The 20,359-nt window shown below is 37.7% G+C and overlaps 1 protein-coding gene across 4 annotated transcripts in view; it reads left to right on the forward strand.

Annotated features, from left to right (window-relative positions):
• Positions 1-20,359, forward strand: part of ABCB7 (ATP binding cassette subfamily B member 7) — a 173,167-nt gene that overhangs the window by 143,840 nt on the left and 8,968 nt on the right. For 2 of the 4 annotated variants that reach the window (XM_067024257.1, XM_059050390.2), the window contains 3 exons: positions 8,044-8,215; positions 11,159-11,262; positions 19,997-20,104. In XM_067024257.1, the coding sequence (XP_066880358.1) occupies positions 8,044-8,215; positions 11,159-11,262; positions 19,997-20,104 (384 nt within the window). The remainder of the gene's footprint in view (positions 1-8,043; positions 8,216-11,158; positions 11,263-19,996; positions 20,105-20,359) is intronic. The other 2 variants (XM_067024259.1, XM_067024258.1) reach the window with 1 other exon arrangement.

A 20,359-nucleotide genomic window follows, 5' to 3' on the forward strand; every position in this document is an offset into this window, starting at 1 on the left:
TGAGCCATGGCCGCTAGGCCTGCGCGTCCAGAGCCTGTGCTCCGCAACGGGAGAGGCCACAGCAGTGAGAGGCCCGCATACCGCAAAAAAAAAAAAAAAAAAAAAAAAAACCAACAGATCATTGAAGAAATCAAAGATGATATAAAAAAATACCTAGAATCAAATGACAGTGAAAACACAGTGACCCAAAACCTGTGGGATACAGCAGAAGCACTTCTAAGGGAGAAGTTTATAGCAATACAATCCTACGTTAAGAAACAAGAGACATCTCAAATAAACAACCTAAACTTACAACTAAAGGAATTAGAGAGAGAAAAACAAAATAACCTCAAAGTTAGCAGAAGGAATGAAATCATAAAGATCAGATCAGAAATAAATGAAAAAGAAATGAAGAAAACAGTATCAAAGATCAATAAAACTAAAAGCTGGTTCTTTGAGAAGTAAACAAATTGATAAACCATTAACCAGACTCATCCAGAAAAAAATGAGGAAGACTCAAATTAATAGAATTAGAAATAAAAAAGGAGAAGTAACCTCTGACACTGCAGAAACACAAAGGATCATGAGAAATTACTACAAGCAACTATATGCCAATAAAATGAACAACCTGAACAAACGGGACAAATTCTTAGAAAAGCACAACCTTCTGATACTGAACCAGGAAGGAATAGAAAATATAAACAGACCAATCACAAGCACTAAAATTGAAACTGTGATTTAAAATCTTACAACAAACAAAAGTCCAGGACCAGATGGCTTCACAGGCAAATTATATCAAACATTTAGTGAAGAGCTAACAGCTATCCTTCTCTAACTGTTCCAAATTATAGCAGAGATAGGAACACGCCAAAATTAGTTTACGAGGCCACCATCACCCTGATACCAAAACCAGACAAAGATGTCACAAAGAAAGAAAACTACAGGCCAATATCACTGATGAACATAGATGCAAAAATCCTCAACAAAATTTAGCAAACAGAATCCAACAGCACATTAAAAGGATCATACATGATCAACTGGGATATATCCCGAGAATGCAAGGATTCTTCAGTATACGCAAATCAATCAAAGTGATACATCATATTAATAAATTGAAGAATAAAAACCATATGATCATGTCAATAGATGCAGAAAAAGCTTTTGAAAAAATTCAACACGCATTTATGGTAAAAACCCTCCAGAAAGTAGGCATAGCGGGAACTTTTCTCAACCTAATAAAGGCCATATATGACAAACCCACAGTTCACATCGTCCACAATGGTGAAAGGGTGAAACCATTTCCACTAAGATGAGGAACAAGACAAGGTTGCCCACTCCCACCAATATTATTGAACATTGTTTTGGAAGTTTTAGCCACAGAAATCAGAGAAGAAAAAGAAATACAAGGAATCCAAATAGGAAAAGAAGAAGTAAAGCTGTCACTGTTTGCAGATGACTAGGTACTATACATAGAGAAGCCTAAAGATGCTACCAGTAAACTACTAGAGCTAATCAATGAGTTTGGTAAAGTAGCAGGATACAAAATTAATGCATTCCTATACACTAATGATGAAAAATCTGACAGAAATTTAAGGAAGCACTGCCATTTATCATTGCAACAAAAGGAATAAAATACCTAGGAATAAACCTACCTAATTTGACAAAAGACCTGTATGCAGAAAATTATAAGACACTGATGAAAGAAATTAAAGATGATACAGACAGATGGAGAGATATACCATGTTCTTGGATTGGAAGAATCAACATTGTGAACATGACACTACTCCCCCAAGCAATCTACAGATTGGAATGCAATCCCTATCAAACTGCCACTGGTGTTTTTCACAGAATTAGAAAAAAAATTTTCACAATTTGTATGGAAACACAAAAGACCCCAGATAGCCAAAGCAATCTGAGAAAGAATAACAGAGCTGGAGGAATCAGGCTCCCTGACTTCAGACTATACTACAAAGCTACAGTAATGAAGACAGTATGGTACTGGCACCAAAACAAATATAGATCAATGGAACAGTAGAGAAAGCCCAGAGATAAACCCACACACATATGGTCACCTTATCTTTGATAAAGGAGGCAAGAATATACAGTGGAGAAAAGACGGCCTCTTCAGTAAGTGTTGCTGGGAAAACTGGAGAGCTATATCTAAAAGAATGAAATTAGAACACTCCCTAACATCATACACAAAAATAAATTCAAAATGGATTAAAGACCTAGATGTAAAGTGAGACACTCAGACTCTTAGAGGAAAACATAGGCAGAACACTCTATGACATACATCACAGCAAGATCCTTTTTCACCCACCTCCTAGAGAAATGGACATAAAAACAAAAATAAACAAATGGGACCTAAGGAAACTTAAAACCTTTTGCACAGCAAAGGATACCATAAACAAGACCAAAAGAAAACCCTCAGAATGGGAGAAAATATTTCCAAATGAAACAACTGACAAAAGTTTAATCTCCAGAATTTACAAGCAGCACCTGCAGCTTAATAACAAAAAAACAACCAGCATCCCTGGGCTAATCACACAATTCCAATGTCTCTTTATCTTTAATGAAAAGACAGTGGAGTGTATGGAAGTTCCTTTAAAAACTACAAATAGAACTACCATACGACCCAGCAATCACATTACTGTGCATATACCCTGAGAAAACCATATTTCCAAAAGAGTCATGTACCACAATGTTTATTGCAGCTCTGTTTACAATAGGCAGGACCTGGAAGCAACCCAAGTGTCCATTGATCGATGAATGGATAAAGATGTGGTACATATATACAATGGCACATTACTCAGCTATAAAAAGAAATGAAATTGAGTTATTTGTAGTGAGGTGGATAGACCTAGAGTCTGTGATACAGAGTGAAGTCAGTCAGAAAGAGAAAAACAAATAACATATGCTAACACCCATATATGGAATTTTAAAAAGAAAAAATGGGTGTGAAGAACCTAGGGACAGGATGGGAATAAGTACGCGAACCTCCTAGAGTAGAGAATGGACGTGAGGACACAGGGAGGGGGAAGGCTAAGCTGGGAGAAAGTGAGAGAGTGACATGATATATATACACTACCAAATGTAAAATTGATCGGTAGTGGGAAGCAGCGGCACAGCACAGGGAGATGGGCTCGGTGCTCTGTGACCACCTAGAGGGGTGGGATAGGGAGTACTTTGTTATAAAGAAGAAACTAACACAATTGTAAAGCAATTATACTCCAATAAATATATTTTTTAAAAATTAAAAAATAAAATCCATTTTGTCTGATATGACAGTTGTTCCTCCAGCTTTCTTTTTTTTTTTTTTTTTTTTTTTTTTTTTTTTTTTTTTTTTTTTTTTGCGGTACGCAGGCCTCTCACTGCTGTGGCCTCTCCCGTAGCGGAGCACAGGCTCCAGACGCGCAGGCTCGGCGGCCATGGCTCACGGGCCCAGCCGCTCCACGGCATGTGGGATCTTCCCGGACCGGGGCACGAACCCGCGTCCCCTGCATCAGCAGGCGGACTCTCAACCACTGCGCCACCAGAGAAGTCCCCCCCTCCAGCTTTCTTTTGATTTCCATTTGCGTGGAATATCTTTTTCCATCCCCTCACTTTCAGTCTATGTGTCTGCATGTCTGAAGTGGGTCCCTTGTAGACAGCATATATACTAGTCTTATTTTTGTATCCATTTACTTAGTCAGTCTGTGTCTTTTGGTTGGTGCATCTAATCCATTTCCATTTAAGGTAGTTTTCAATATATATGTTCCTATTACCATTTTCTTAATTGTTTTGGGTTTGTTTTTGTAGGTCTTTTCCTTCTCTTGTGTTTCCTGCCTGGAAAAGTTCCTTTAGCATTTGTTGTAAAGCTGGTGTGGTGGTTCTGCATTCTCTTAGCTTTTGTTTCTGTGAATGTTTTAATTTCTCCTTTGAATCTGAGTGAGATCCTTGCTGGGTAGAGTAATCTTGGTTGTAGGTTTTCCCTTTCATTACTTTAAATATGTCCTGCCACACCTTTCTGATTTGCAGAGTTTCTGCTGAAAGAACAGCTGTTAACCTTATGGGGATTCCCTTGTATGTTATTTGTTGGTTTTCCATTGTTGCTTTTTATAGTTTTTCTTTGTATTTAATTTTTGATATTGTGGTTAATATGTGTCTTGGCGTGTTTCTCCTTGGATTTATGCTTTGTGGGACTCTGTGCAATTCTGGGACTTGATTGACTACTTCCTTTCCCATATTTCGGAAGTTTTCAACTGTAATCTCTTCAAATATTTTCTCAGTCCCTATTTTTTTCTCTTCTTCTTCTGGGATCCCTATAATTCAAATGATCATGCATTCAGTGTTGTCGCAGAGGTCTCTGAGACTGTCCTCATTTCTTTTCATTCTTTTTTCTTTATTCTGCTCTGCAGTAGTTATTTCCACTATTTTATCTTCCGGGTCACTTCTCTGTTCTTCTGCCTCAGTTATTCTGCTATTGATTCCTTCAGAGAATTTTTATTTCATTTATTGTGTTGTTCATCATCGTTGTTTGCTCTTTAGTTTTTCTAGGTACTTGTTAAACGTTTCTTGTATTTTGTCCATTCTATTTCCAAGGTTTTTTAAATTATCTTTACCATCATTACTCTGAATTCTTTTTCAGATAGAGTGCCTATTTCCTATTCATTTGTTTGGCCTCTTGGGTTTTTACCTTGTTCCTTCATCTGCTGTGTATTTCTCTGTCTTCTCATTTCCTTAAGTTACTGTGTTTGTGGTCTCCTTTTTACAGGCTGCAGGTTTGTAGTTCCTGTTGTTTTTGTTGTCTTCCCCCATTGGGTAAGGTTGGTTCAGTGGGTTGTGTAGGCTTCCTGGTGGAGGGGACTGTTGCCTGTGTTCTGGTGGATGAGGCTGGGTCTTTCTGGTGGGAAGGACCACATCCAGTGGTATGTTTTGGGGGTCTTTAAACTTATTTTGATTTTAGGCATCCTCTGTGCTAATGGATGGAGTTGTGTTCCTGTCTTGCTAGTTGATTGGCCTAGGGTGTTCAGCACTGTAGCTTGCTGGTCATTGAATGGAGCTGGGTCTTAGAGTTAAGATGGAGATCTCTGGGAGAGCTTTTGCGGTTTGATAGTACGTGGAGCTGGGAGGTCTCTGGTGGTCCAATGTCCTGAATTCAGCTCTCCCACCTCAGAGGGTCAGGCCTGACACCCAGCTGGAACACGAAGACCCTGTCAGCCGCACAACTCAGAAGAAAGGGGAGGGAAAAAAAGAAACAAAAATAAAATAAACTTATTAAAATAAAAAATTTTATAAAGTATTAAAAATAAATTCAAAAGTAATAAAAAGAAAAAGAAAGAAAGAAGAGAGCAACCAAACCAAAAAACAAATCCACCAGTGGTAACAAGTGCTAAAAACTATACTCAAAACAAAACAAGAAAAACGGACAGGCAGAACCCTAGCACAAATTGTAAAAGCAAAGCTGTCCAGACCAAATCACACAAAGAAGCATACACATACACAGTCATAAAAAGAGAAAAAGGAAAAATATATATATTTTAAAAAGGAAGACCACAACCAAATCAATAAACAACTCTACCAATGATAGTAAGCTCTAAAAACTAAATGAAGATAAACATAAAACCAGATACAAATTAGTTGCAGAAAGCAAACCCCAGTCTACAGTTTCTCTCAAAGTCCACCGCCTCAGTTTTGGGATGATTCCTTGTTTCTTTAGGTATTTCACAGATGCAGTGTACATAAAGTTGATTGTGGAGATTTAATCTGCTGCTCCTGAGGCTGCTGGTAGAAATTTCCCTGTCTCTTCTTTGTTTGCACAGCTCCTGGCATTCAGCTTTGGATTTGGCCCCTCCTCTCCGTGTAGGTCACCTGAGGGCATCTGTTCTCCACCCAGACAGGACAGGGTTAAAGTAGTAGAATGATAGGGGGTTCTGGCTCACTCAGGCTGGGGTTAGGGAGGGGTACGCGATACATGGTGAGTCTGCAGCAGCAGAGGCCAGTGTGACATTGCAACAGCCTGAGGCGTGCCGTGTGTTCTCCTGGGTAAGTTGTCCCTGGATCTCGGGACCCTGGCAGTGGTGGGCTGCATGGGCTCCTGGGAAGTGTGGATAGTGACCTGTGCTTGCACACTGGCTTCTTGGTGGCTGCAGCAGCAACCTTAGCGTCTCATGCCCGTCTGTGGGGTCTGGGTTCATAGCCACAGCTAGTGCCCATCTCTGGAGCTAGTTTAGGTGGTGCTCCAAATCCCCTCTCATCACACATCCTGAAACAATGGTCTCTTGCCTCTTAGGCAGTTCCAGACATTTTCCTGGACTCCCTCCTGGCTAGCTATGGCTCACTAGCCCCCTTCAGGCTGTGTTCACACAGCCAATCCCAGTTACGTCCCTGAGATCTGACCTCAGAAGCCTGAGCCTCAGCTCCCAGCCCCCACCGCCCCAGTGGGGGATCACCTCTCAGGCTGGTGAGTGCTGGTTGGCACTGATCCTCTGTGCCGGAATCTCTCCGCTTTGCCCTCTGCATCCCAGTTGATGCGCTCTCCTCCATGGCTCCGAAGCTTCCCTCCCCCTCCCACCCCCTGTCTCTGCCATTGAAGGGGTTTCCTAGTGTGTGGAAACATTTCCTCCTTCACCTTTCCATCCCAGAGGTGCAGATCCCGTCCCTATTCTTTTGTCTCTTTTTTCTTTTTTCTTTTTCCCTACCCAGGTACATGGGGAGCTTCTTGCCTTTTGGGAAGTCTGAGATCTTCTGCCTGCGTTCAGTACGTGTTGTGTAGGAGTTGTTCCACATGTAGATGTATTTTTGACGTATTTGTGGGGCGAAGGTGATCTCCACATCTTACTCCTCCACTGTCTTCTCAATGCCCCATATTTTGTATTTTCAACATTTTCAGTTAGCATTTGTTTGTTAACTTCTTTTCTAAATGTAAAATATTTTAAAATAAGTATTTTCTGAATTTCTACTTAAAGTTTAAGTAGGACTTTAAACTCATTAGTTTTAACTACCATCTCAATAAAAGAAAATTTTATATTAGTAATAGGTATAAAAATTATTAAAGTGATTTGAAATAATATCTGTAACTCTGGGGCTGATTATGATGTTAAAGAAGATCTTAATTAATTGAGGGTACTGGTTAATGTTAATGAATGGAATCATTTTATTTCATCTTACTGTTACCTTCCAACTATTGGATACTGAAAGAAAGTGAGGGGTGGATGCTCATTTTAAGTAAATTAGCTTTAGTGTGCCATGTCAGAATAAGTTGAAATATCAAATGAATGCTTGCAGTGAACTTTCTCAAAAATCTATAGCGCATAAATTCTTTGTTTTCTGTGTTTTAAGTCCAATTTAAAAGCTTCTGAGAAACATATGTAAACATATTCGGCTTCGTTAGTAATTAGGGAAATACTAATTTAAACAAAAAGTACATTTTACCCTTAAAAGTAGCAACAACTAAAACTTATTAATATCCAGCGTTGTTGAGGATATGGAGACCTGGCACCCTCATACACTGTTGGTTGGCATATATGCTGTTGGAGCGTTTTTGGAAGATAATTCGGCAATTTCTATCAAAGGGTAAACATATGTTTACCTTTTAACTCATCAGTGTGCTTCTAGGAATCCTTACAGAAATGCATGGGTGTACATAAGTCATACATACAATGATATTTTATTTCAACATTGTTTATAGTAGTAAAAGTTTTAATATTCATCAGTAGAGGAATTGATAAGATAAATATATATTCTTAGTATCACACAACTGTTGAAAAGAATGAGGTATGAACAATCTCCAGGTTGTGTTAAGTGAAAAAAGCAACTTACAAACGAATATACATAGTATGGCCCCACTTCTGTTGGAAAAAAAAGTGTTTGTTTAGGCACATAAATGCATCAGAAAAAGTCTAGGATAATACACAACAAATTGTTCGTGGTAATTAGCTCTGGGAAAGGAAATGGAGCAGGCATGAGGGGGTGATAAAAGGAGTTATAATGTTTTACTTTTTTATGCCTTTATGTCTTTACTATTCTTTGAATTGTTAAATGTGAACATGCATGTCTATGTGTGTATATATAAATCTGCTCCAGGATGCTGTCCTCTTCCATAATACCATTTACTACAACCTTTTATATGGAAACATCAGTGCTTCACCAGAGGAAGTGTATGCAGTGGCAAAATTAGCTGGACTCCATGATGCAATTCTTCGAATGCCACATGGATATGACACCCAAGTAGGGGAACGAGGACTCAAGCTTTCAGGTAATCAAAGATTTTAGACCTGGCCCCCACTTATATACTCCCTTCACACTTTAATTTGTCAGGGCCATTTACTAGAAAATGTAATGACAGAGTACAAACATAGTGCTCATCCAGTCTTTTTTGACAAATTCCCCAGTTTCCTGCCTGTCACTGTAAACAATTCAACTTGCTAGAAGTAACTGTTCTCAAATCATGCAAGTCTCTTTTTTTTTTCACTTGCAGCTGCAAACACTGTAAGTGCTTAATAGTAAATTACTGTTACATGTTGAGATCAGTGTTAACTTATTATCCATAATCTTAATATTAAAAGAAAGCCAAGGTCATTATTCACATGGGTAAGAAGTAAGAGTAGGGACAAGAAATTTGATAGTAAATAGTGTATCTCCTCATAATTTCCTAGATCATTATGGGGTGTTTTCAATACTTTAGACCTCCTTATACTTATACTTCCTTACAGCCAACTTCATTTTCATGTCTTTGTTGGTTCAGTGGCCAAATAAATTTTAGGGCTTTCACATTTTAACTTAAATATTTAATTATGAGATGATTACTATGTTTAATAATGGATCATCCTAAAATGACTGAATTTTTTGAGGATCTATAAAAATGTTTCTTTGCCCTAAATTATTTGAATTCTAAAAGTATAATGATATCTAATGCCTGAAAGTATTAATGTAACTCATATAGACATACTGCATCCTTTACATTTACTCTTCATTCTAATTTAGTTTGGGGAGGAAATGTATAGATTAGAGAGGAGGGTAGGGAAAAAGAGAATGAAGAATACTCCACATGAATTTTAATGAATCCCTGTTCCTCTTCATTGTAAGCTGGCTTCAGTTATTCACAACATTGATTAGGTACATGCTATGTGCAAGCAGCTGTGCTAAATGATTTGAGAGTTTAAAAGATGAAGCATCAAGGGACCTACTCTCAAGGAATTTGCAGTCTATTAGAAAGTTTTGATCTAGGTTTAGAAAATACTAAGCAAAGATTATTTTCAAGTTTCGGTGATTTGTAGTAGCTATTTAGTCATTACCTGATAGTATAAGATGCCTGCTTCATTCCAGTCCACCTTTATACTTTACCATTGCTCTTCATAAGACTTGCCAGTTAACTAGCCCACACCCCAGATTATTTATCCATTGGGCTAATTCTAGAGATCCCCAATTTGTCATGTAATACAGACTAGCCCTCTCAAACATGACTTTGCTTCAGTTAGCTATGCTGCATCCCATTTTTCAATCATTTTGTTCCTCTCTGCATTCCGTTGGGGGTAGGAATGTTTAACAAAATTTTATTCTTACCTAATACCCATTGCCTTACAACCAGGCCTCTCAAAATGAGCAATATATTATTTAGCACCTATGCAAATAATTTCGGTAGAGAACAAACAAATGTTTCTTTTCCAAATTTTATTGAATAGAATTGAAACTGGGTTGGTTTCCACTTGAAATTTGGGAAATATGTGAAAACTAGTTCTTCCTCTGAGTATCTAGTTCTTTTAGGAGCTTTCTGCTGCTAAGTTGCTAGGTGGGTAAGCAGATTGTTCTGGCATACTGCCTGTCTTGACAGGAGAATTTTGAACTTACAAAATGAGGAAGAGTGTGGATAGTATGAATATAAACATATTCACTAATATTAGACATAAGGAGCCCCTCTTACAGGTTGAAGATAATAATTGAAGAACAGATAAAAGTGAAATAATACTTGTGTACCAGATAATCAACAGATATAACTTGTTTTCTGAAGAGGTTACTGATGCTAAAAAGTACAGGTTTTTTCAGACATTGATAAATTAATGGATAATGAACAAGAAAAGAAGCCAAAAGGGACATATTCAGCAAAGCACCATCATTTGTAATTCCAACCATAGTTTTATGTAAGATTGATGGCCTTAGACCTGCAGGAGTCCCAGTGGAGAAAGAAAGATTGCTTTATTTTCTCTAGAATAAATTTAAGAATAATTATGGGTTTGTACATTGTGAAAGGAAGAGCATAGGACTGGGAATTAGTGGGGGGAAATTAGTCGGTTCTAGCACGTTTTGCTAGAACTTGCCTGTGACCTTGAGCAAATTACTTAAACCTTTCTGGGCTTCTGTTTCCTTTCTGTTTTAAAATTCTGCTATGCGGGCTTCCCTGGTGGCGCAGTGGTTGAGAGCCTGCCTGCCGATGCAGGGGACACAGGTTCGTGCCCCGGTCCGGGAGGATCCCACATGCCGCGGAGCGGCTGGGCCCATGAGCCATGGCCACTGGGCCTGCGCGTCCGGAGCCTGTGCTCTGCAATGGGAGAGGCCACAGCAGTGAGAGGCCCGTGTACCGCAAAAAAATAAAATAAAATAAAATAAAATTCTGCTATGCTAGAGTCCTATAGCAAATAACTAAGGTGAAATAAGAGGTCCTAGTTTGCAGCCTTAACTTTAAAGAGTGCTGTGAAAATAATAGCTTTCTGTCAAAAGAAAGTCTTTAAGAATACTGGCTGAATGGTACTTTTTTATGTTAAGAAATAAATTTAGATATTCATAGTTTCATGTCTTCAAGTTTTCAGATATTGAATTTGGTTTTGGCTTCGTTGATTCGCTAATATTGAATTTTCTATCTGAGGTTGCTGTTCATTGGGAAGTAATGTAAAATACATATAAAGTAACATGTGTCATGAGCATATTTCTGGTGAGGGAGGTAATTCTGGAATCAAAGTTGTCACCTCCCCTCCTTGTTCTTTTCGCCTTCCATGAAGTCAGAATTCAGAATCATATTTATGTTCCAGGGAATATAGTTTGTCAAAGGATATTATATATGAACATAAACTCTTATAACTGAGTAAAATGATAAGTAATCAGTAAAGATAAATGTTGAAGGTATTATTTGGTGGTTGTAATTAATGGATATACTAGAAATATAAAATATGTTATGCTCTCTTAAACTAAAAATTTTCTTTACTAGGAGGAGAAAAGCAAAGAGTAGCAATTGCAAGAGCCATTTTGAAGGACCCCCCAGTCATTCTCTATGATGAAGCTACTTCATCATTAGATTCAATTACTGAAGAGGTAAATGATGGTGAAAACATAAAACTCTTTAATTCAAATTGCTTAACTTTTTTCCTTGGAAGTTTCAGTAAAATAGCTACATTCTTTCATATTTTGAATGAGCTTCAGTAGAAGGTTCTGTAGAGCCAAATACCTAGCCCTTTTCCCCAATGTAGGGAGTGTTGATAGTAAGAATGCCAAGTCACATTATATTATCACACTGTTAAGTCCATTTGCAAATATATCTCTTTTTGAAACTGTGTGTGACACGTTATGCTCTTGTTGTGTTACCTTTTCATCTTGCAAAGCTGTGGGAATCAACTAACCTGCCGACAAAGGAAGGTTTTAGTCTTTCTACTTTTTGCCACTTAACATTCATTAAAATAGGTCTTATAAATGATTGTGACATGGTACACACCAGAAAGCCTTTCACTTATCCTGGAGCAACTCACTAAGGTGCAAATTAGGCACACACAGCCTGCGGTTCTGGTATCAGTTTATATTCATTTCATAACAAGTATTGTGAAGCACCAAGATGTTATGACACTGATGTCATGGTACTACCCAGCAACTACATTAAACATCATAGCATCTTTGTATTAAATACCAAAGTCTTAACAGCAATCATAATTTCATGAATAAATTCCCTTAATCTAAAACTGAAGATAGGCTGTTGTAATTTGTCAGTTGTTTCCATTCACCTACGTTTTACTTGAATATATAGTAAAACCCTATTGTTGAAGGATAGGCCTAATTTCAGCTTTAGAGCATATATGACATACATTTGCATATGGAGTTAAGTTTCAGGGCACATTATTTGATCTGCCATATGTTTAAAACAGCTTAATTTCTAAGTCAGTTGTTTAGCATGAGGATTTGTTATATTTATTTAGAAAATTTTTATTTTATTTATTTTTCATGAAAAGGCATCTTATTTTAAATATAGCACTGTGTACATCTCAATCCCAAACTCCCAATCTATCCCTCCCCCCACCCTGCCCCCATGATAACCATAAGTTCATTCTCTAAGTCTGTGAGTCTATTTCTGTCTTGTAAATAAGTTCATCTGTATCATTTTTTTTAGATTCCACATATAAGCAATATCATATATTTGTCTTTCTCCATCTGACTTAACTTCACTTAGTGTGAAGTATAATCTCCAGGTCCATCCATGCTGCTGCAAATGGCATTATTTCAATCTTTTTAATGGCTGAGTAATATTGCATTGGATATATATACCACATCTTCTTTATCCATTCATCTGCTGATGGACACTTAGGTTGCTTTCATGTCTTGGCTATTGTAAACAGTGCAGCAGTGAACAGTGGGGTGCATGTATCCTTTCAAATTATGTTTTTTTTCTGGATATATGCCCAAGAGTGGGATTGCTGAATCATAGGCTAGCTCTATTTTTAGTTTTTTAAGGAACCTCCATACTGTTCTCCATAGTGGCCATACTATTTTACATTCTCACCAACAGTGTAAGAGGGTTCCCTTTTCTCCACACCCTATCTAGCATTTATTGTTTGCAGATTTTTTTATGATGGCCATTCCGACTGGTATGAGGTGATATCTCATTGTAATTTTGATTTGCACTTCTCTAATAATTAGCGATGTTGAGCATCTTTTCATGGGCCTCCTGGCCATCTGTATGTCTTTGGAGAAATGTCTCTTTAGGTCCTCTGCCCATTTTTTGATTAGGTTGTTTCTTTTTTTGATATTGAGCTGCATGAGCTGTTTGTAAATTTTGGCGACTAATACCTTCTTTGCAAATATTTTCTCCCAGTCTGTGGGTTGTCTTTTCAGTTTGTTTATGGTTTCCTTTGCTGTGCAAAAGCTTTTGAGTTTTATTATGTCCCACTTGTTTATTTTTGTTTTTATTTCCATTACCCTGTGAGACAGATTTAAAAAGATATTGCTGTGATTTATGTCAAAGGGTGTTCTGCCTATGTTTTCCTCTAAGAGTTTTATAGTATCCAGTCTTACATTTAGGTCTTTAATCCATTTTGAGTTTATTTTTATGTATGGTATTAAAGAATGTTGTAATTTCATTTTTTTACATGTAGCTGTCCAGTTTTCCTAGCACCATTTATTGAAGAGACTGTATTTCCTCCATTTTATAGTCTTGCCTCCTTTGTGGTAGATTAATTGGCCTTAGGTGCATGGGTTTATTTCTGTGCTTTCTATCCTTTTGATCTATATTTCTGTTTTTGTGCCAGTACCATACTGTTTTGATGAGTGTAGCTTTGTAGTATAGTCTGAAGTCAGGGAGCCTTGATTCCTCCAGCTCCACTTTTCTTTCTTAAGTTTGCTGTAGCTATTTAGTGTCTTTTGTGGCACTGTACAAATTTTAAGTTTTTTTGTTCTAGTTCTGTGAAAATGCCGTTGATAATTAGATAGGCATTGCATCAAAGCTGTAGATTACCTTGGGTAGTATAGTCATTTTGACAATATTGATTCTTCCAATCCAAGAACATGGTAGATCTTTTTTTAAGAAAATACTTAGTTAGTTAGTTAGTTAGTTAGTTAAGTTGCACCAGGAGTGAGTTGCAGCAAGTGGGAACTTTGTTACAGCATGTAGAATCTTTAGTTGTGGCATGCGGACTTCTTAGGTGCGGCCTGCATACACTTAGTTACAGCATGCAGGATCTAGTTCCTGACCACGAGTCAAACCTAGGCCCCCTGCATTGGGAGCATGGAGTGTTACCCACTGGACAACCTGAGAAGTCCCAACATGGTAGATCTTTCCATCTGTGTTATCTTTGATTTCTTTCACTAGAATCTTATCGTTTTCAGAGTACAGGTCTTTTGCCTCCTTAGGTAGGTATATCCCTAGATATTTTATTCTTGTTGATGTGATGGTAAATGGGATTGTTTCTTTAACTTCTCTTTCTGATCTTTCATTGTTGGTGTATAGAAATGCAACAGATTTCTGTGTATTAATTTTGTATCCTGCAACTTTACCAAATTCATTGATGAGCTCTAGTAGTTTTCTGGTAGCATCTTTAGGATTTTCTATGTATAGTATCATGTCATCTGCAAACAGTGACAGTTTTACTTCTTTTCCAATTTGGATTCCTTTTATTTCTTTTTCTTCTCTAATTGCTGTGGCTAGGACTTCTGAAACTATGTTGAATAAAAGTGGCAAGAGTGGACATCCTTATCTTGTTCCAGATCTTAAAGGAAATGCTTTCAGCTTTTCACCATTAAGTATGATGTTAGCTGTAGTTTTGTCACATATGGCCTTTATTATGTTGAGGTAGGTTCCCTCTGTGCCCACTTTCTGGAGTTTTTTATTTATTTTTTATTTTTTTATTTTTTGCGGTATGCGGGCCTCTCACTGTTGTGGCCTCTCCCATTGCGGAGCACAGGCTCCGGATGTGCATGCTCAGAGGCCATGGCTCATGGGCTTAGCTGCTCCATGGCATGTGGGATCTTCCCAGACCGGGGCACGAACCCATGTCCCCTGCATCGGCAGGCGGACTCTCAACCACTGCGCCACCAGGGAAGCCCTGTGGAGAGTTTTTACCATAAATGGGTGTTAAGTTTTGTCAAAAACTTTTTCTGCATCTATTGAGATGATCATATGGTTTTTATTCTTCAATTTGTTGATGTGGTGTATCAAACTGACTAATTTGTAGATATTGAAAAATCCTTGTATCCCTGGGATAAATTGCACTTGATCATGGTGTATGATCCTTTTAATGTATTGTTGGATTCGGTTTGATAGTATTGTGTTGAGGATTTTTGCATCTCTGTTCATTAGTGATATTGGCCTGTAATTTTCTTTTTTCATGGTATGTCTGTCTGGTTTTTGTATAACAGTGATGGTGGCCTCATAGAATGCATTTGGGAGTGTTCCTTCCTCTGCTGTTTTTTGGAATAGTTTCAGAAGAATAGTTGTTAACTCTTTTCTAAATATTTGATAGCATTTGCCTATGAAGACATCAGGTCCTGGACTTTTGTTTGTTGGGAGTTTTTTAATCACATTTTCAATTTCAGTACTGGTGATTGGTGTGTTTATAGTTTCTATTTCTTCCTTGTTTAGTCTTGGGAGATTGTACCTTTCTAAGAGTTGTCCATTTCTTCCAGGTTGTACATTTTATTGGCATATAGTTGATTGTAGTAGTCTCTTATGGTCCTTTGGATTTCTGTGGTGTCCATTGTAACTTCTCCTTTTTCATTTCTAATTTTATTGATTTCAGCCCTCTCCCTTTTTTTCATAAGGAGTCTGGCTAAAGGTTTGTCAATTTTGTTTATATTTTCAAAGAACCAGCTTTTAGTTTTATTGATCTTTTCTGTTGTTTCCTTCATTTCTATTTCATTTATTTTTGCTCTTTATGACTTCTTTCTTTTGTTAACTTTGGGTTTTGTTTGTTCTTTCTCTAGTTGCTTTAGGTGTAAGTTTAGGTTGTTTATCTGTGATTTTTCTTGTTTCCTGAGGTAAGATTGTATTGTTATAAACTTCCTTCTTTGAACTGCTTTTACTGTGTCCTATAGGTTTGGGATCTTTGGGCTTTTGTTTTCATTTGTTTCTAGGTATTTTTTGATTTCCTCTTTGATTTCTTCAGTGATCCTTTGGTTGTTTAGTAGCATATTGTCTGGCCTCTACATGTTTGTATTTTTTACTTTTTTTTCTTGTAGTTGATTTCTAATCTCATAGCATGTAGTCAGAAAAGATGCTTGACATGATTTCATTTTTCTTAAATTTACCGAGGCTCACTTTGTGGCCCAGCATGTGATCAATCCTGGAAAATGTTCCATGTGCACATGAGAAAAACGTGTATTCTGCTGCTTTTGGATGGAATTCTCTATACGTATCAATTAAGTCTATCTGGTCTAATGTGTCATTTAAGGCCTGTGTCTCCTTGATTTTCTGTGTGGATGATCTGTCCACTGACGAAAATGGTATGTTAAAGTCCCCCATTATTGTGTTACTATCGATTTCTCCCTTCATGGCTGTTAGTATTTGCCTTATATATTGAGGTGCTCCTATGTTGGGTGCATATATATTTACAATTGTTATATCTTCTTCTTGGATTAATCCCTTGATCGTTATGTAGTGTCCTTCCCTGTCTCTTGTAACAGTCTTCATTTTAAAGTCTACTTTGTCTGATATGAGTATTGCTACTACAGCTTTTTTTTGATTTCCATTTGTATGGAATACCTTTTTCCATCCCCTCACTTTCAGTCTGTATGTGTCCCTAGATCTGAAGCGGGTCTCTTATAGACAGCATATATAGGGGTCTTATTTTTGTATCCATTCAACCAATCTGTCTTTTGGTTAGGGTACAATGCATTTACGTTTAAGGTAATTATCAATATGTATGTTCTTATTACCCTTTTGTTAATTGTTTTGAATTTGTTTCTTTAGGTCTTTTTTCTTCCCTTCCTCTTTTGTTCTCTTGTTAATTGATAACTAAATTTAGTGTTGTGTTTGGATTCCTTTTGTGTGTGTGTCTGTGTGTGTGAATCTATTATAGATTTGTGGTTTGTGGTTACCATTATGTTTTGATATGGTAGTCTGTATATAAGCAAGGTTGTTTTAAGTTGCTCGTCTTTTAATTTCAAATGCATTTTCAATACCCTGCATTTGTTCTCTCCTCACTAATTGCTGGTTTTGGTATCATATTTGTGTACAGATGATTTCCTTCCTTTACTGTATGTTTGCCTTTACTGGTGAGCTTTTCCATTCACAATTTTCCTGTTTCTAGTTGTGGCCTTTTCTTTTCTGCTTAGAGAAGAATCTTTAGCATTTGTTGTAAGGCTGGTCTGGTGGTGAATTCTCTTAGCCTTTACTTGTCTGTAAATCTTTAGATTCTCTGTCAAATCTGAATGTGATCCTTGCTGGGTAGAGTATTCTTGTTTGTAGATTTTTTCCCTTTCATTGCTTTAAATACATTGTACCACTCCCTTCTGGTCTACAGAGTTTCTGTTGAGAAATCAGCTGATCACCTTATGGGATGTGGGAGTTCCCGTGTATGTTTTTGTTGCTTTTCCCTTGTTGCTTTAATATTTTTTCTTTGTCTTTAATTTTATCAAGTTGAGTACTATTTTGTCTTGGTGTGTTCCTCCTTGGGTTTATCCTACCTGGGGGTCTCTGCACTTCCTGGGCTTGAGTGACTGTTTCCTTTCCCATGTTAGGGAAGTTTTCAGCTATTATCTCTTCAAATACTTTCTCAGGTCATTTCTCTCTTCTCCTTCTGGGACCCCTATAATATGAATGTTGGTGCTTTTAATGTTGTCCCAGAGGTCTCTAAGACTGTCTTCATTTCTTTTCATTCTTTTTTCTTTATTCTTTTCCATGGCAGTGATTTTCAACATTCTGTCTTCCAGGTCATTTATGCATTCTTCTGCCTCAGTTATTATGCTATTGATTCCTTCTAGTGTATTTTTCATTTTCAGTTAGTTATTGTATTGTTCATCTCTGTTTGTTTGTTCTTTAGTTCTTCTAGGTCTTTGCTATACATTTCTTGCATCTTCTCAATCCTTGCCTCCATTCTTGTTCCAAGGTCTTGAATCATCTTCACTATCATTATTCTGAATTCCTTTTCCGGTAGATTGCCTATCTCCACTTCATTTAGTTGTTCTTCTGGGGTTTTACCTTTTTCCTTCATCTGGGACATATTCCTCTGCCATCTCATTTTGTCTAATTTTCTGTGATTGCAGTTACCATTCCATAGGCTGCTGGATTGTAGTTCTTGCTTCTGCTGTCTTCCCTCTAGTGGATGAGGCTGTCTAAGGGGCTTGTGCATGCTTCCTGATGGGAAGGGCTGGTCCCTGCCTACTGGGTGGAGCTGGGTCTTGTCCCTCTGGTAGGTAGGGCTGTGCTCAGGAAGATTTTTAGTTGCTTGTCTGCTGATGGGTTCCCACCCTGTTGGTTGCATGGCCTGAGGTGTTCCAGCACTGGTGCCTACAGGCTGTAGCGTGGGGCAAATGGCAGCCTCCGGGAGGGCTCACACCAATGAGTACTCCACAGATCTGCTGCTTCCAGTGTCCTTATCCCCACAGTGAGCCACTGCCACCCCACACCTCCGCAGGAGACCCTCCATTACTAACAGGTAGTTCAGGCCCAGTCTCTTACGAAGTCACTGCTTTTCTCCCCTGGGTTCTGGTGTGCACACGATCTTGTATCAGCCCTCCAGGAGTGGAGTTTCTGCTTTTCCCAGCCCTGTGGAATTCCTGTGATCAAACCCTGCTGGCCTTCAAAGCCAGATTCTCTGGGGCTCCTCCTCCTGTTGCTGCACCTCCAGGCTGGGAAGCCTGATGTGGGGCTCAGGACTTTCACTCCTGTAGGAGAACTTCTGTGGTATAACTGTTTTCCAGCTTGTGGGTCAAGCACCCAGCGGGTATGGAATTTGATTTTATTGTAATTGTGCCCCTCCTACTGTCTTGTTGTTATCTCTTCTTTGCCTCTGGATGTAGGGTATCTTTTTTGGTAGGTTTCATTGTTTTTTTCTCATTGGTTGTTTACCCGTTGATTGTGATTTTGATATTTACATAAGAAGGGGTGAGCTCACGTCCTTCTACTTCACCATCATGAGCTAATCTGAGGATTTGTTATTGTTATATTTAAAGGGAACCTTAAGCTGCACCAGACTCCATTCATATGCATAGTAGGAATCTGCTTACAAGAACTTTGTACCTAAAAATGTGTCATCCACATTTATCACAATTTCAAAGTCCTAACAACAGTCATTATTTGAGTCACGTATCTTTATTAGCTCACAGAGCATAACCCATTAATTGCTAGCAGAGAACACTCCCCCTTGAGGGAATGAGTTACTGGAAGATTTGGTAAATTTTAATCAACCTTTTAAAAAGGTCCAGAGCATCAGTAGGATGTGAGAGTTTAAGTTCTGGAGGGTAGGAAAGAGTAGTCCTCCCCATACATCACAGTTTTTCTTAGAATTGACCCTGTGCTTGACTTTCAGTCTGCCATAGTAAAATATAAGGTCTTCTTTTCCTGGGTAGCCATCTATTCATGATAATTTTATTTCTTTAATAAATACAGTGATTAGAGATACCTGTAGGAAGCCATAAGGAATATCCCCATCCCCCACACTGCTGTTTCCATCTAGCTAGCTGTACTTAGACCCAGGTTTCCAAGTATAGGTGAATGTATATACAGCTGCCTTACATTTTACAGGCAGTAAACAAAAATGTATTTTCCAGAATGCCTTAAGAAGTCAGACTGCTTTTGAAAAAGAAGTTTTCTCAAGTTAAACATGCATCGTTGTCCTTGTCACCCTTTCCATCCTCTGTGTTTGAACTGAGGAGAAGCAAGTGCTCCTGTACCCTTTGAGTTCCTATCTTTCTTGATTTTTTTTGTACTTCTCCACAACCTATCACTTGAGTCCCTCCTCATTTTGTTTTTGCTCTCATTGTCCAGATAAACATATCTGGCTATGCTCCTGATATCAGTGGATCATCATTGTTATTGTTTGTTTTTATGTATAGAAAATATCTACCTTCTCCCAAACTTTATAATTTAAAGAAGTATTGCCTATTTTAAAGCTAATTTTTTCCATAGTAATATGGTCATATTCACCTTCCCTCTTTGATTGATTTTATTCTCTTCTTAGTAATTATTAGATTAGGTAAAATATTTGGTAGTGGTATAAAGTTTATATAATACCAAATTAACTATCATTTTATATATTCTTTTCAGAAATACATGAGCATTTTAATATACATTTACCTAATAGATAGATCTTTTTTTCTCCTCCTACTGTTCTTGTTGTCAAACTTGCAGACTATTCTTGGTGCCATGAGAGATGCAGTCAAACACAGAACTTCTATTTTCATTGCACACAGATTGTCAACAGTTGTTGATGCAGATGAAATCATTGTCTTGGACCAGGTAAGAGGTTGAACTTTAAAGTTTAGTGTTTGAAGAACATTAGAAATGGTTACAAACCCAAGCAACGTAAATATTGTTTCTAAAGAAAGTTATAGAATGTGGGGTTCTTTGAGTAAGATTAAATACTGATAGGATTCCATTTTTACCTCCTTTTGATAGGAAATAATGCATGCCACTTCCCAAAACGAATAAGCTGTATTAACTCACTCTATTAAAGTTTTAAAAGCAAAGTTAGATGAGGAAAGCATTAAATCC

The sequence above is a fragment of the Kogia breviceps genome, chromosome X, assembly GCF_026419965.1.
Source record: "Kogia breviceps isolate mKogBre1 chromosome X, mKogBre1 haplotype 1, whole genome shotgun sequence".
In the NCBI taxonomy this organism is placed as follows: domain Eukaryota; kingdom Metazoa; phylum Chordata; class Mammalia; order Artiodactyla; family Physeteridae; genus Kogia; species Kogia breviceps.